A 16157-nucleotide genomic window follows, 5' to 3' on the forward strand; every position below is an offset into this window, starting at 1 on the left:
TTAAACCATCTGCAGGCTTTCTTGTAGAGTCTTTTTAATAATTGAGTATTTCTTGTCCAATTCTAAATGAAAGAGACTATTCATGCTTCTACTAAGTACAAATACACAGTGTAATTTTCAACTTAAAAACGCTGACAATATTTCTTATGAGATATATTCACACCCAAATACTATTTTTTTCTCGTAATATGGTTTCAAGATATATGTAATGTTTGAAGAAGACTTTGAGTTTTTAAAGGTTGGTACATCATACAATGTTTCTGGATAAAGAAAAAAAACTCCAGCTCTCTCAGTTTTGTTAGCGCTGATAAACTTTGAAAGTCTTTATGGAATCAGAGGCAAGACGATAAACAATCAATTGTTCCATCTGTAGAGGTCAGCATTCTTTGTTACACCATTCATCAGATGCAAAGTATGTTTTCAGGGTTTTATTTTATTTTTCATAAAATATTTTCCTTCTCTGAAGATTAAGAGCCCGTGTTTATCCCATTAAACACCATTTTGAATATAGACTTTTAAAAATAATCCTCATGGAAGGATCTCTATAGATACTGTATGGTTACATGACTTTATTTTTAGGTTTGGGCTCTAATGACACTTCTGCATGTAGAAGTCCATCTCTAATAAGCAATAGCTTGTGAAACAGCTTTTAATAAGGTCATGAAATTCTGATCCAGCCCCTTGGCAGATGCCTCTGACCCTTATTCAGAGTCTTTTTTAAGAAATGTATTTCTTTAGGCTAAAAACTATAACCCTAAAAATATTTTGAGGATTTACAGATATATATATTTCTGATGAATGACTAAATCAGTTCTTTAAAAAACAAATAGATAAAAAAGATTGAGGAAGTGAGATCAAGAAAATAGTAAAAACCACATCAACTTGAATAGGAAAAAAAAAAATCCCCATGCTCATAATTGCACAGTGCCTTCCAGATTAATGGCGTTTGCCCGCTGACTGCATGTAATTTCAAGACTAATTCTGATTTTATCCACTGGATAAAAATGAATTAGCTAAAATCTGGGCTGTGGAGTGCTTTTAATTCTTAAGGTAGATCTCTGGGTCCATTTTCAAGGACTTAAATGTAAATTACTGTAAAAAGTCTTTAAGGAATTTGGATTTGGGGGACTTGAAGTTGTCAAGTACAGTAACACTAAAAAAAGAGTAGTTAAATATAGGTCACGGTTTGTCTTTGTTCAATCCCTGAGATTCCCTTTTAAGATTTTAAAATGGAATTAAAGATTCAATATTTGAGTTGCTCAAAAAAAATATATGCTCTGAGCACATTAAGGGGCAAAAAGTGATGCATTCGATTTGCATTTAAAGGCAGGCTGATTTGCTAGACAGGTGTAGTTTTTGCAGCCGTGGCAAAATACCTGCCCCTTTCCCCCTTTCTGAAATGTTTGAAAACAGTATTTTTTTTTTTTTTTTAATTTATTTATTTATTTTTGGCTGTGTTGGGTTTTCGTTTCTGTGAGGGATTTCTCTAGTTGCGGCAAGCGGGGGCCACTCTTCATCGCGGTGCGCGGGCCTCTCACTATCACGGCCTCTCTTGTTGCGGAGCACAGGCTCCAGACGCGCAGGCTCAGCAGTTGTGGCTCACGGGCCTAGTTGCTCCGCGGCATGTGGGATCTTCCCGGACCAGGGCTCGAACCCGTGTCCCCTTCATTGGCAGGCAGATTCTCAACCACTGTGCCACCAGGGAAGCCCCAAGTGTACTCTTCTTAAGTGAGCTGTAGTACTTGCTGCGGTTTTCGATGGGGGCACGTAATTACCCCTGCCTGCTGCAAAGGTAGCCATTAAAATGCCATGGAGAAGGGAGGAAGCTGGCTGGCCTTCTGAATCTGTTGCCTATCTTCTCTTTAAGCTGATGAGTGCTGTTCAAAAAGGAAGGGTGTCTGGAAGCCGGCTTGCTATACTCATGAAAACTGCGGAGGAGAACCTCGACAGAAGAGTTCCCATCCCCGTGGACCGAAGCTGTGGAGGACTGTGAGTCTGAGCAGTAAATCCACAGCCAGCAAACACAGGAACAACAAACCATCATGTAACAAACCAGAGATGACTTACACCATCTAAAACAGCGGATATGGATAGCTGCCTTGTTTTAACACTGGGAAACGTTCCAAAGCTTTAGGATGTCAATGTATACCCTTTAATTTGTATTTGCCATTCAATCAAGCTTCTTAAAAGTGTATTTTATCTTTTTTTTTTCTCATTTTCAATGCACACTGGTTTAATGTTTTGCATTAATTTTGTGACCTGTTAGACTGGACATGCTCCCTTTTTGTGTGTTTATTCATTTATTCTAAGTCAGTTTTAGAGGCAGAATATTTTGGCAGAAATTGAAAAAAAGAAGCTGGAAACATTTCATGATTTGCACAACGCTCTGGACATTAAGCTTGTTGATAGTATTTGTTCTTAAAAGGAATTGAGTGGGGTGGGACCTATTAAAACGATAGTGTTTCTGGGGAGACCCCTCGGCCCCTTCTTCCTCCAGCTTGTCTGCCTTCCTCATCCAGACTTTATATCTAGAGCGTGACTGGCAAAACTGGAGAAGGAAGAAAAAGTTTAGATCTGGTTATAGGAGCAAATCTCAGAGAAACTCTGAAAGCTTCCAGAATCACAGGTACAAGATATAAGGATAGCATTGACATTTGCTGGGAGTTACAGTGATAGTTTCATCTCAGCAATTCATTTTTTTTCCCCAGTCACTGCTGGTTTTTCTTTGACTATTACAGTTGCCAGGAAGATCCTTGCTTTTCTTATTTTAAAACCAGCATTTAAGTGGCAAGTTGGATACATTGGGATGGGACTAAATTTCTCAAATCTTTACAGTAGTAATAAATTTAAGGATTAAAAAACCTGTGTTTATATGTCCACATATTATAGCACAATTTTCAATCCCCAAATCCTAGATCTTGGAGCATGTGATACTGGCAAACATGACCTATTTTGCTCAGGTTATTGCATCATTTGGGGGAGTATTTGTAAACGGATAGTAAAAGAGGATAGAAATAGCCTTTAGTTAACTTTAGTTACAATTATTTATAAAAAGCCACAAAATTGCAGTGTTCAAGGTCATTTTAATTGCTTAAAGCCTTTCTCCTTCTGTACTCAATAGAAAAGTTCTCAATCAACCAAAAAGAAAAAGAGAAAACCATGCTCAACACACACACACGCATTCCCCCATCACACACATACACACTCACAGAAAGACAAGACAAAAAAATCAATCTGCCCATACCACTCTCTATATACTACCAAATGTGAAATAGATAGCTAGTGGGAAGCAGCCGCATAGCACAGGGAGATCAGCTCAGTGCTTTGTGACCACCTAGAGGGGTGGGATAGGGAGGGTGGGAGGGAGACACAAGAGGGAGGAGATATGGGGATATATGTATATGTATAGCTGATTCACTTTGTTATAAAGCAGAAACTAACACACCATTGTGAAGCAATTTTATTCCAATAAAAATGTTAAAAAAAATCAATCTGCCCAGAATTTAGTAAATATGTAATATACTGAATTTAAAGGGCCAATTTGGTATGCTTTTACAATAGTTTGTTGGCATTTTAGCCAGTCATCTGAATGTTTATTCATTGTGCTTCCTCTTGTGAAGTTAACTACCTACTTTTTTTTTTTTTTTTAAGATCACGTTGTGTATGAAATAGGAAATGTGACCCTTTATTTAATGTCAGGTTTTCATTGTGCAGACTCGAGACCTTAATTTTTCAGACTGGTACATAAACACTTTTGTGCTATTATTTCTATATATGTCAACATTGTAGAATATCTTTATGCCTCATTCACGTGGGGTATGAGCCTGTCTGCCATAATATACACACTGGAGGTTCACGCACCTAAGCCCCTACCTCTACCCCTGAAATAAACAGTGAAGATAGCACCTTAACTCATTTTGCTTTTAAATGAAGTTTAGACTTGCCACTTCCTAAATGAAAACCTAAAACAGAGAAAGTGACCTCCCAGGTATCACTGTGAAGTTTTTTCTTTTAAGGTGTGAATTTTTTTTTTACGCTGGTTTCTTCCTTCCTTTCTTCCTTCCTTCCTCCCTCCCTCCCTTCCTTTCTTTCTTTCTTTTTTAATAATAGAAGCACGTGGCTTTGTAACAGTGTTTTTCTATCAAGACACTAACTTCACTGTTTAGAGCCCAGTGACCCTTCATAGATAGAAGAGCTGGCCTTTAAAACATCAGAGACGATGTACCACAATATTGTACATTTGTGCTCTCTCTCTTTCTCTGTCTCCTTTTCTAGTTAAATCAAGACGACGATGACTTGTATCCTCCCTGAATCCATTACAGTAGGGACCAGGCTTATAACCTGACTGGCCTGGGCAGAGCTGTGTTTGAAAAGAGGCCTTGTTTCTGCATGCTTTGTTATGAGTGAAGTTCCTTTAAGGACAAAGAAAAACGCACTTTTCTTCTTTTGAGCATATCTGCTTTTGCTTAAAATCTGCTAATTCTAAAACATACGCTCCTTCACCAATCTCAGAGACTCATCTTGGAAACGAGCTGGTTCCAAGTCTTTACTGTGAATAAAGCACCCCTGCATTTTTGTGTAAGTTCTTAATTAAACCTGTACAGCTTCTTTACCTGATTTCAGAAAAGGAGAGAAGAAATGGGGGGGTAGGGGGAGGTGTGAGTGTGATTCAAAATCTATTCCAAGCACAAAAGAATTATTTTCTTTTTTGCATAAACATGGTATCAGCTGATTCTGTTGGGGTGGGTGTGAGGTGTGTAGAGATTGTCTTTTATCAAGTGATTTATTTAAAGAGGCTTTGAGGGGATTCAGGTGAAGGAACCCCCATCTGTGGTGGAGAGCTGGATGCTCCTTTCAGTAGCCCTTCCCACAGTCATAACAATGGTGATAACGCTGGATTATTTGTTAAGCCAAGGTTGTCTGCCTCATATCCTTCATGCTGCTGCAACGTTCTTGCTTTCAATCAATTTCTACTGAGTGTAACTTTAGGATTTCTACTACTAAATGCATGCTCCCTATTTTGCTTTAGTTTCTAGCTTTGTTTTGTCTTTTTCAAAATATATGTAGCTTACTCCTTTGTACAATAGAAATTTCATTCTTTTACTAAACATACTGTAAGAATGATCATTGATCTTATTTCCTTTTTTTATGTATTTGTAAAGATTTTTGGCATATGAGTGTAATAATATTGAAGTCAACGATGCTAATAACTTGCACTGTTTTGCATTATGTCAATCCTTTTTAGGGAGTAAAAGAGCCCTACTGTGCTTTTAAAGAATATCAAGTATAAACCCAGTACTGGAGTCGATATACACACTGCATGTTTTCATATATGGCATTTTTTATGTATTGTGTTGGGTTATTGTTCTAGACTGGACTCTTAAATACTATGTTTGAGGCTGGGTTGTCATTTTTATAACTGTCTTGGTGTTTTATCACCATTATTTATTACTCTTGATATACAGAATGAGCTGCATGCATTTATAGAGCAATAAGAGGATGTATTTAATGTGCCTTGTTTTTAACTGAATAAGAACTGAAAGCATGAATCAATAAAACTGATTAAAATGGGCTATTTACTGGCATTTTGATGTTACTTGCAGTCAGAGAAATAACTTTGATTACTGTTGAAGTTTAAAAAGTTTGAAAATATCTTCACAAACTGTGTTTTTAATTGCACTCACACATTATTTTCACTTGCAATTTTGTAATTTTATCTCAAAAGTGAATCCCTGCATAGACCAATGCAATTTTATGAGACTGCCAGGTTTATTTGTATTAATTTGTTGCTGGAGGCTTTAGGGCACGACTTCTGTATCTGTGCAATCCTATTCTAAAATTACATTCATCCTATTCAACTCTGTTGAATTCTTTTTTTCCTCTCTTTTTTTTTTTTTTTTTTTTTGTCAACCAGAGCCTTTCAGCCTCAGCGTTTCCAGGCACACTGATGAATTTTATCATAAGTAAAATCAATAGAAATGAATGGGAAAGATTACATAATCCATTTTGATCATCTTACATGTCAAGTTAGTGTAGGGTTGCCAAGTGTTGATAAATGCTCTGACAGAAAAAATGCTATATATTTTCATTGTCAGTAAATCAGTAAAGCTGTTACCAGTTTTAACACAAATTTTATAATGCCTATGTTATTTTATATGTTTTAATTTACACATGTATATGGAACATCGTCTCCATTTGTGGTTTAGAAGCGCTGCCTCTTGGTTTTGCGTGCTCAAAGGCCTGTGTGAGCTTCTGAAGTTTCTTTGAAATTGTATAGAATAACCCAGAGCATTGGCCCCCAGACAGACTTGGAACAATGAACTGTTTGTTCAATGCCTGGAAAAAAATATATAGCAGCTCAAAACATTGTTCATTGATTTAGCTTATCAAATTTTATAGCACTTCAAAATTTGTCAACATAAAATTTGTCAAAATACGTTGCTCCCAGTTTTCAAAATTTATGGTAATGAATTTATGGTAATCAAAGAAAGAGAAATGGATACTCACATCGACATTTTGCAGTCTTGGTCAACACTGCAGTATCATCGGTGGCAGATTTCACCTGATGACATTTGACTTAGGAAGGAAAGAGACCACAGAAGTTTTAAATTGTTCTGGCACCCTCATAACGAGAGTATTTCTGTATAGGAGATAGAGAGAGTTGATGAGCCTTCTGTGCTTGTACTTTGTATTTTAGGTGTCTAATTAGCTACCACACTTGTGAAATACGTGCACACAAGGTGAGGTATGTGAGCCATGGTGACACCAGAGATAGTCCTGCAGGTCCTGTGCTAAGAAGGCGGTGGGGCCTTGTCAAAAATCAATAAATACCTTGGCATTTTGTTAAATGCTTGATCCAGAATAGTAAAATTTATTTGATCTAAACAAAATACCACTTCTGCAAAATGGGCTATCTTCATTCTCCACACGCGGCATCGAATTGCGTTGCTTAGCAAACCATACCATCGGTTCCCTGTTAGTTCCCCATATTCACAGTGGGGTTGCTTGAAACTATGTCGGTTAAGGTGTGTATCCTGTAGTAGTGGATAATATATCATGTTTCAGTGGAAGAGACGGGAGGATTGAGTGTCACTTGGATAGTAGAGCATGGCACGTGGTACAACTGGTTCCACCCGCTTCTGAGCCCTTCAAGCCCACCTTGTTGTATCTGAAGCAGAATCTGCTCTCATTCTCCAGGTACAGTGACTCCTGTAGAGCCCGGGCTTGCTCCTTCACTGGCTGCTAGCTTTCCTTCGGTGTGGTGTTTCAAGGAGTTGGGAAGTGGAAAAGTATTTTTTTCTTTTCTTTTAGCCTTGGTGCCTATTAAAAAACAGTTTAGATAAAGGAGAATCTCGAATTGGAGGCTCCTTTTTCTTCATGGTCATAGGATTTCTTTATCCAACCAAATACTATAAAACTGGCTCTAACTTTTTGGTGATTTCTTTTAAAAATCTAATGTAGGCATATCTGATTTTGATTTAAAAGCTACCTTCCTCTGTTTGTCTAAGCGATGTAAATGTAATGAGTCGATCAACATATCACTTTCCTTTAACCTGACCTTAACGCCCTCTTTTAAGCAAGCAGTTTCCTCTCCACTCCCTCCTTCCTTCAAAGGTCTTAGAGTAAATAGCTGCTGCTTCTCCCTTTTAATTTGTTGCTTGTTAGATTTTCTCTTCTTTGCTTAAAATCAATTTTTTTTGTTGTTTTTCATCCCCATCATTAATTGATTTACAGTTCATTTTTATGCATACAGAGTTTTTCCTATCCAAGTTAAGAAGCTGTAAATCTTACATCCGTTGAAATGACAGTGAGAAATATTTCATTTTATCCCATGAATCATTTTCCATCCTTATTGCAGAAAAATGGCAAAATTATGGTGTACCATGTTTTCATAAATTACTCTGCCCTCCCTACGCCCGCACCCCCAGCCCCAGTTCATTTCATTATTTGTTTGGAAAGACTGTAAGAGTCAGAATCCAGACACTTGTGGTAAACAATTCTGATTTTACAGCAGGCTAATCAAAATTTCATAACATCACAAATTAATTCCTCTGGTACTGTGAAGAATTTAATTCATGGACAAAATATATCATCTGTTTTATAACTCAAAAATAGCTTGATATTAAAGTACATTCTGTGATTTGCTAGTCTAACAAAAGGAGAAGAGTGCCAAATTCTTTAAATAATGTATATAATTTTCGTTGGGTTTCATATGTCAAAGTAGTCATTTATGTCCTGAAAGGTGTGTGCTTTGCACTGTGTGTTTGAACACTATTAAAAAATCATGGCTTCTTCCAAAAAGGACAAATCATAGGTTTGCATTTCACGTATGACCTGGAATGAAATATCTTATATGGAGACTTCCTCCTCCTGCCCTTAGGAATATTCTCAAAAGTAACGATTAACATATTTCTAAAGATAAATATTTTTTAAAAAGCAGTGAATGAAAGCAGTTCCTATAATGTTATAACATTGCCAAATGAACAGATTTGTCTGTGGCTTTCACCTCTATTTTATTATCAGATCTTTTAAGGAACCCTGGTCAGTTAGTTATACAACTGAAAAAGTCAAGTTTATCCTGATAAATATATTCGTCATAGTGAGCTGCTAAACTGTTTTCAAAATGGGCCATTTTTTAAATGGAGCTTATCCAGCTTGATCCATGCTTTAAGCAGCACTGAACCATTAAATAAAAACCTGGGACAAAATGCCTTTGAAAAGGGTTAATTAGCTTTAATATTGATTTATTCCGTATAGGACGCTAATAGACTAGAACATTTATTTCTGTTTTGGATCATTAAAAACTGGCTTTCGTTCTTGAACAATTTGTTTCTAATAAATAAAAATTAGACCAATTAGAGTAGTTTGAGTATAACCTACAATACATGATGCACTTTTTAAGAAAACAAAAACCGGATCACTTATTTCACAATTCATTGCCATTCCATCAGACACACGGTCCGCAAAATACGAGATCATTAAGCTCAAGACAGAACTATTCCTACTTTAACCCCAAAAAGGGAGAGGGGATTAATGTAGGACAGAAAACTCCCTAAAGCTAAATTGGCACATGCTGTTCCTGGCGTTGCTTTTCTCTAACACTAGGATTTGCTCCCATCTTCTCCATTCATTGGCTTTACCCTTGGAAAATATTACTGTATCGAAAAAGTTTATGCCCGGCCAAGGTGCTTGCCTATCTGCAGGGGATACCGTCCTTGCTGTGTTGAGTTTTTGTTCTAATGCTGCCCTCTAATGGATACCAAATTATTTCATTAGACCCAGAACAAAAGTAAATTTTCAGCTTCTTCGAGCTCCTCCTGCCCTAGCCCATCACACTCTGAAATTGTGATCTGATCATTTTTCCTCCTGTACAAGTGTTGGTGCAGGAGACATTCGTGAAGATTGCGTGGAGTCACCCTGGCCAAAGTTGCATTCCTCTTCTGGGCAGTAGCGGGGCAGCCATGCTGATTTGTGCTCTATCAAACTTTCCTTTTTTCTCAGCCAGCAGTTGGAAAGAATTGATGTTCTGGGGGGACTTAAAAATGAGGAATTAAAACAGTGTAAGTGCTGTATTAAGATGATATGCTGTATGTTTTATCAGCCACTGGCACCTAGTTCAAAAGACAAAAAAATTAGCAGCAGTGGTTTGGGAATAGGCCTGTGCATGGGGTGGATATCAAATTCATACATGAAGAATATCAGCACTTTTCACATGCTGCTTCCTGACACCCATTGCTAGAGCTGAAAACTATCTCTATTGTCCAGTTTGATTGCTTGAATCAAACTGATTTACAGCAAATCCATCTGAGCTTTGATAAATCTATTACAGTTTCATTTCACTGATTTCATTAACGTGAATAAAACCAGCCATGCTTTCTGCATAACTGCCTTTTAATGGCTTGGCCCTGTCACCTGCCTGAATATTAATCCCCCTGACTTATTGCTCCACAGAGGGAATGAGTAATGGGTATTTGAATGTGATCAGCACAGTACAATGCAATTAAGGAAGCAGTACTGTTCTGTGCCTTTAATCCTGAACTAATTTGAATTGCAGTTTGATAGCACAGTGAATCCTGCATAATTATGTAGGGTGCATATTAAACTCTGTGACAAACCGGAGAAGCTTTTAACCATCACAGCTATGGTAGACAGGGGAAGGCCAGAGGCAGAGAGCCCACTATTGGACTGAGGGCTCAATTAATAGAAAACCTTCAGCAGGGAAAGCTTAGAGAGCAACAGATCTTGGAATACAAAGTGTTGACTTGTTTTAAATCGATTTTGTTTTACTAGGATTCGGGCTTTCAGGGTTTCCGTTGAGTTTTCAAGGTAGCAAGGGGAAAACTGTTCCCTAACAAAACTTTGTATTCTCTCAGTGCGTTCAGCAGTTAGAAAACAGGAGCCGTAATAATTTGCAGCTTCTTAGCCTCTTAAGTATCCAGTTATTTGGTCCTCTACAGTTCCACAAATGGTGCAGTCAGATCAGGACCAAAACTTAGAATTGGTGAGCTGGAAAAAAAAAAATGCATTCACACACACACATGCACACACACACACGTAAAACTGTTTAGAATGTTCCCACTTAAAATATCCTCTTTCTCCCGAAGTTTGAAAATCATTTTATCAGAAGTCAGGCTTCCCTGAAATGTACATATTATATGATGGTCGATTATTTACTGTGCTATATAGATGTTTTGTACTCTATATGAGTGCTAGGGATTTTTAAAAAACCGTTAAAACAACATAACACAAATATTCTGTATACTTTGGGTCTTTTGTGAATATATTGGCAATTGATTTGCATGATTACTTAAGAGTTTGTTTTTAATCCAAAATATAACTCCTGGCTGTTGCAGAAAATGAAGGGTCAGAAATAAAGACAATATCGCCCCTACCTTGCGGTCCTCCTTGCTACTGTTAGTATCACATCTGAGTAAAAATAAGAAAATGAGATGTATTAACTTATGTCCCAAGTTGGTCCTGCAATGGGATATAACCATAAAAGGCCAGAAATGACTAATTTTCTGCTGTTAGGGCATTTAAGGTAAACAATCAATATCATACTTTTAATGCACATTATTATCCAAATAAAAATGACATCTTGATTCTACTGAACTATTTGTATGTAGTACTCTAACGTCACTTTGCCACAGTAGCTCTGATACTTAAATGCTTTGTGGATGGAATAGAAAATAATAAATAAGGAGGTGGCTTTTACTTAAATAGTAGGAGGCAGGACGATTACATTCAGGGGAAACGTGCGCTGGAAAAAAACCCAGAACTGTTTTTACTACAATCCATTTAACGCTTGTTTAAACTTCGGAGTTTATTTTTGTGGCACGTAATTTATTTGTTGATACAAGTGATGGCTGATACACTTACTGAAGTTTTAGGAAATTTGGGTACATGGAGATGCATGTTTGAGGAAAATACTAGCACTATATATTCTAAAATAATAAATAAATGAAAAGGTATTTTTTGCTATCCAATTGGGAATGTAGGTTTAATCTGACAAATTGTTATCCAAAATAAACTGAATGTAAAATGCATCAACTAAAATGAAGTTGGGGGAGGAGTGACTTCCCTAAGGGTGTACAATAATATTAGCAGGATTACAGACCTTTAATTTTTTCAATCTAATTGAATCCAGTAGAATTACTGTAGATTCTTAAGAGTCACCATATCCTGCTGGGCTACTCTAATCTAAATATTGCTAGTTAACCTTGTTTTTGAAAAATACATTGGCGAAAGCTAAATTGAGCCTCTTTCCATAATCAGGTTACATTATGTTGCACACTAACTGTTGATTACATTTTCCAGAGATGGATCATTTCCCTTATGCTACCTGAAATGATTTTTTCAACAATAGTATTCAACTCTGGTTTAAATAAAATAATTTTGTTCTATACCCTCAAAAAAACATAAATCATATGTGAGAATAGATAAAAGTATAAAGAAACTGGAAAGAAAAGCACCCTAGAATTAACATTAAAACACTTTCTGGGAGACTGTTTTTTGTAAATCAAAGCAAGTAATTGAATATATGGCACTCCAAAAAAATGAAGTATTTGAAAGCTGTGCAAAATGCAGCATACGTTCTGTTACGGAAACTGCTGTAAGTCAATAAAAAAATACAAATTATGTTTGAAATCATACTTCTAAGAGTTTAGCCTTTGATTTATGTAAGTTACGAGGTTACTTTTGCATAAGGAAATATTAATCTAATTTTATGGGTATTTTACAAAGACTTCTGAGATGCTCACTTTGTTTCATTCATTTATGTTAAAAATATAACAATAAATATTAAAAGCCCATTGGTGCTGTTGGCCACATAAAAAAAAAACCTCATAACGATCTTTGTTCACTTATCTATTTAGAGTTTTCTTTTAAAAGAGTTAATTATGGCTCCTCCTTTGTAGCAGGACAAGTAGTTTTTATTAATCCAGCACTATGAAAATAGTAATAAAAAACACTACTTTACCCTTACCTCCACCTTCCCCCACCCTCATTATTGTTGTTGTTGTTTTTTAATCATAAAACAATTCTAAGCAGCAAGAGTAGTATGTTGCTTGGGCTCAGGCTGGGCTGTTAGCTAAATTAAGCCATTGTGACTCAAAATCCTCCTTTAATAAGGTTCATGCTGTCTACAACTTCATCATTTTCTGCTGAATGATAATTACTTTATTCAATCATGTTCAAGGTTTTAGTGAAAGCTAGCATTGATTGATTAACTTCAATTACCATGCTTACATTTGCATAGATAAAAACTGCTTTTCAATTTGTGAGTGGCACGCCAGTGGAAACCCTGCGCTGATATTTGCATTTCAATGTGAACAGTGAAGAATAAAGGTGGAAGAGAGGTCTGATCAGTGCTAAGCCCTTTCTGCTTCAGTGCTTAAGCATTTTTCCATAAACACTCTTGTTATGATGTTAGTTTGTTCAAACCACTCTGAGGTAACTGATGGAGGCTCCTGTTTACAAGCTTTCCTGACAATTGAACAGTATGGATTAGGGGGAAGGGACTCCCATAGTAGCTTGCAAGCCGGCCACCAAGTTAAAGAAGAATGAAAGCCCTTCCTGTAGCTGTCACAGAAACTCCCAAATGCCAGCAATGCTTTGAAGATCAATCTCGTCTTCGGCCGATTGGCTCTAACCTGGTCTGACTTTACAATAGCTGGTGCTTTTTCCCTGGAGCAATCTGCTGGTCCCAGACCAAATGTTGAGCTTTTATCAGTCCGATTTTCTGTTCAAATGCAAGGGATGGTCCAAAGTGAAATGAATAAGTCCTTTTCATTCTTACCAAGTAGGCCCATAACAAACACTGCGTTATACTAGATTCATTGGATGTTATCATCTTGTATAGTTTGAGTAATCTGATTTTTAGCATGTGTCTAAGACAAGGACTGCCTTGGTTTCCTTACCCTTTGGTGGTTCAGAGATACAGAAGTTTGGTGTAGTTTTCTTTGCCTTTTCTGCATATCACAGTTTAATCGGGACCATAGTATTCTTACGCCAGTCCTGGGAAGTTCAGCCTTTATAAAATCACAAAAGCTCATAACCAGAGAGCTATTTCTTAAATCAGTTTGAATCTCTTCTTTTTTTCTTCTACAAGATCGGCAACTAAATGGAACACTTTCTCAGAATAAGCTCAATAACTTTTTCTTGTGATTCTAAACAATTTTGACACATAGTGCACTCAATAAACCTTTTTGGTTGTGATATCTTTGAACGCTAAAACTCCTAGAAACTGCAGGATGTTCTCACTTGAGGACTAGGTCGATTTCCCTAAAAAATAATGTCCATCTTTAGATCTTTAGGACAAAGAAGTAATACCACTGGAAATACACCTTTAGATCTAACTGCAGAGTTTACATGGACACCCAGGCTTCCATTAAGTAAACTTTAAAATGCATAGGACATTGCTTATGCAGTTTACACTCTATATACTAATGTATTGTTTCAATGATGAAGTTTAAAATAATTTGAAGGCCAGATTGCATGTTGTTGCACAACATATTTTCTTTGCCAAATTAAAAAATCCCCTGGGGCTTCGTGTAAAATTTAAAGAATATTTAAAGATGGGATGAAGTATCATCTTCTGCCTAAATATTACTTGTCACTTTCAGATCTGGAGCTGTATGATAATTATTTTTTAATTAAATTAGGGTATGCATTACAATGTTGCCCCAGTCTCCCCTCCTCAAGCTTGAAGAACTGAGAAGTGCTACCGCGTGCTTTATGCTCGAAGATGGGTCTTGTCCTTTTCATAGAGGCCCATGGTCCCAAACTAAAGTTTAGCACCAGGCAGATGGGCAGCTGTGCCTCCCCAAGGGGACAATCCAGCAATCATTGCCATTGATGTTGGCCTCCTTGTAATAACAAAGGGAAGCCAGGCTCCTGAGATGGTAATTTCTGCCAAATGTGCAAATATTGCTTGTTAGTCCTGGGCTGATATGTTAAAGAGATAAGTCAAACTGGTTATTTCTCAATAGATAAGGTAATTAATAAATTTTAAAAGTTCTTTATTAAAAAAGTTCCTTAAAATGCAGAAGGAATCAAGCAGAACTTAACAAAGCCATATTTGGATTGGCACTTGTGACAAATAAGGGATTCTTACTTCAACTAAAGTGTTTTTGTCCCACTGCTTGGGAAATGAGGATAGAGATGGTCGCATAGGATTAAAACAAGTAGCTTTCACTAAGGATAAAGGCGTCATGATATGAAGACAGTTTGGAGAGAAAGCTTAGATTCTTATATATAATGGTAAAGATATGCCACCAATTCAAACAGTTTGGCCTGAAATATTATCCACCAAAATGCACAGAACTTTCTTTGTAGTCAGTTTTGTAACTGGCATGTGTAAGAATGCTATTTTTGAAAGTTAATTTTAGCAGGGTTGGATAATTAAGTGTAGAAAAACGAAGCAGTCTTGGAAGTCAGTGAAACTGTGTTGTCAAACCAGCACACGACACATACGAGCATAATAGCAGGCAGAAAACCCATTCCTGTACGATTTTAAATGGGTAAAATGAATCACTGATACTTTTAAAAAGCTTAAAAACTTCATCTTAGTAGATGGGAGTGAGCAAATCACAGACACTGTTAAACGTCTGTGAGTTAAACAAATGGGAATTATGAAGTGCTGAGAACATGGATTTGAGGAAGTAGGGCTGAAAACAACGAGTAAAGGGTCTAGGATTGACTACTACTGAATAATTTTCACCCTGAAGACAATATACAGTAATTTGCCCTGTGAAGAACTAACCATTTTGTTATTTTTCTTAAACTGGTGATCTTTTAACATTTTAAATTTGGAAACGCTCCAAAAAGTGAGCATGTCTTTCTGTCTCGTTTGGCCCGTGATCTTCATTTCTTCCTCTCCAGTGCATTCTCAGTGGCTTCCCGGACTCAAAATCTTCTCCATAAAACACTTACAGCCTCATGGGCCACCCCGTGACGTGCCCCAGAGCTATCCAGAGGAGCTTTTCACTATTGAGGGTCAGAAGCATGAATTCCCATGTGTTTGTATACCCACCGTCTGAGTTTTGGCAGCTCTTTCTGGAAATCTAGGATTGGGGTTCACTAGAACCTTCCTCTTCCATTACTAGGTTCCATCTTTTCTTCTGTCTCCAGCCATCTCCTCCTCCTCCCTTTGTTACCATTTTTCTCCATTAGCAACTCTCCTTGGAAAGCTGCTCTCTTTACTGGCTAATTTTAAGTAATAGGAACCAGCTGTATTGGTGCAGAGCAATTCTTCTTTCTATAGTGTCACAAGTTTAAAAAGTCCATCAAAGCCAGATATTTCCAGCTCTCTTCCAAACATTTTAAATTTTACATGGTTATTTAAAGACGGAAATATTACATTTAGAGACAAATATTCTCAAGGTTCTAGAGAAGCTTAATAATTCTCATAATTGAAACAAAGGAAAGCTTAAAAAATATCTGAGCGATGCCTTGGCAACGGATGTAACACCTATAAATTGCTCAATATACGGGTGAACTAAATAGTCACTGTAGATGGAAGTCATCCTAGAAAGGCCTCTGCACTCAAAGTCCAGTTATGTGGAAATGGAATAAAAATTCTGAACATCTATACTTACAGACATTTAACAAAAGAAACAAGGAACGGAGGAGTCAAGCACCTCAGATGAAACTTCAGA

The 16157-nt window shown here is 36.9% G+C and overlaps 1 protein-coding gene across 5 annotated transcripts in view; it reads left to right on the plus strand.

Annotated features, from left to right (window-relative positions):
* GPD2 (glycerol-3-phosphate dehydrogenase 2) overlaps positions 1–13032 on the plus strand; it is a 144926-nt gene extending 131894 nt beyond the window's left edge. For 4 of the 5 annotated variants that reach the window (XM_082464997.1, XM_082464998.1, XM_082464996.1 and 1 more), the window contains exon 17: positions 1868–13032. In XM_082464997.1, coding sequence (XP_082321123.1) covers positions 1868–1993 — 126 coding nt within the window. In that variant the 3' untranslated portion in view covers positions 1994–13032. The remainder of the gene's footprint in view (positions 1–1867) is intronic. The other variant, XM_082465000.1, reaches the window with a different exon arrangement.
* The last annotated feature ends 3125 nt before the right edge of the window (positions 13033–16157 follow it).

This window comes from Balaenoptera physalus, assembly GCF_965194825.1.
Source record: "Balaenoptera physalus genome assembly, chromosome: 6".
Taxonomy (NCBI): domain Eukaryota; kingdom Metazoa; phylum Chordata; class Mammalia; order Artiodactyla; family Balaenopteridae; genus Balaenoptera; species Balaenoptera physalus.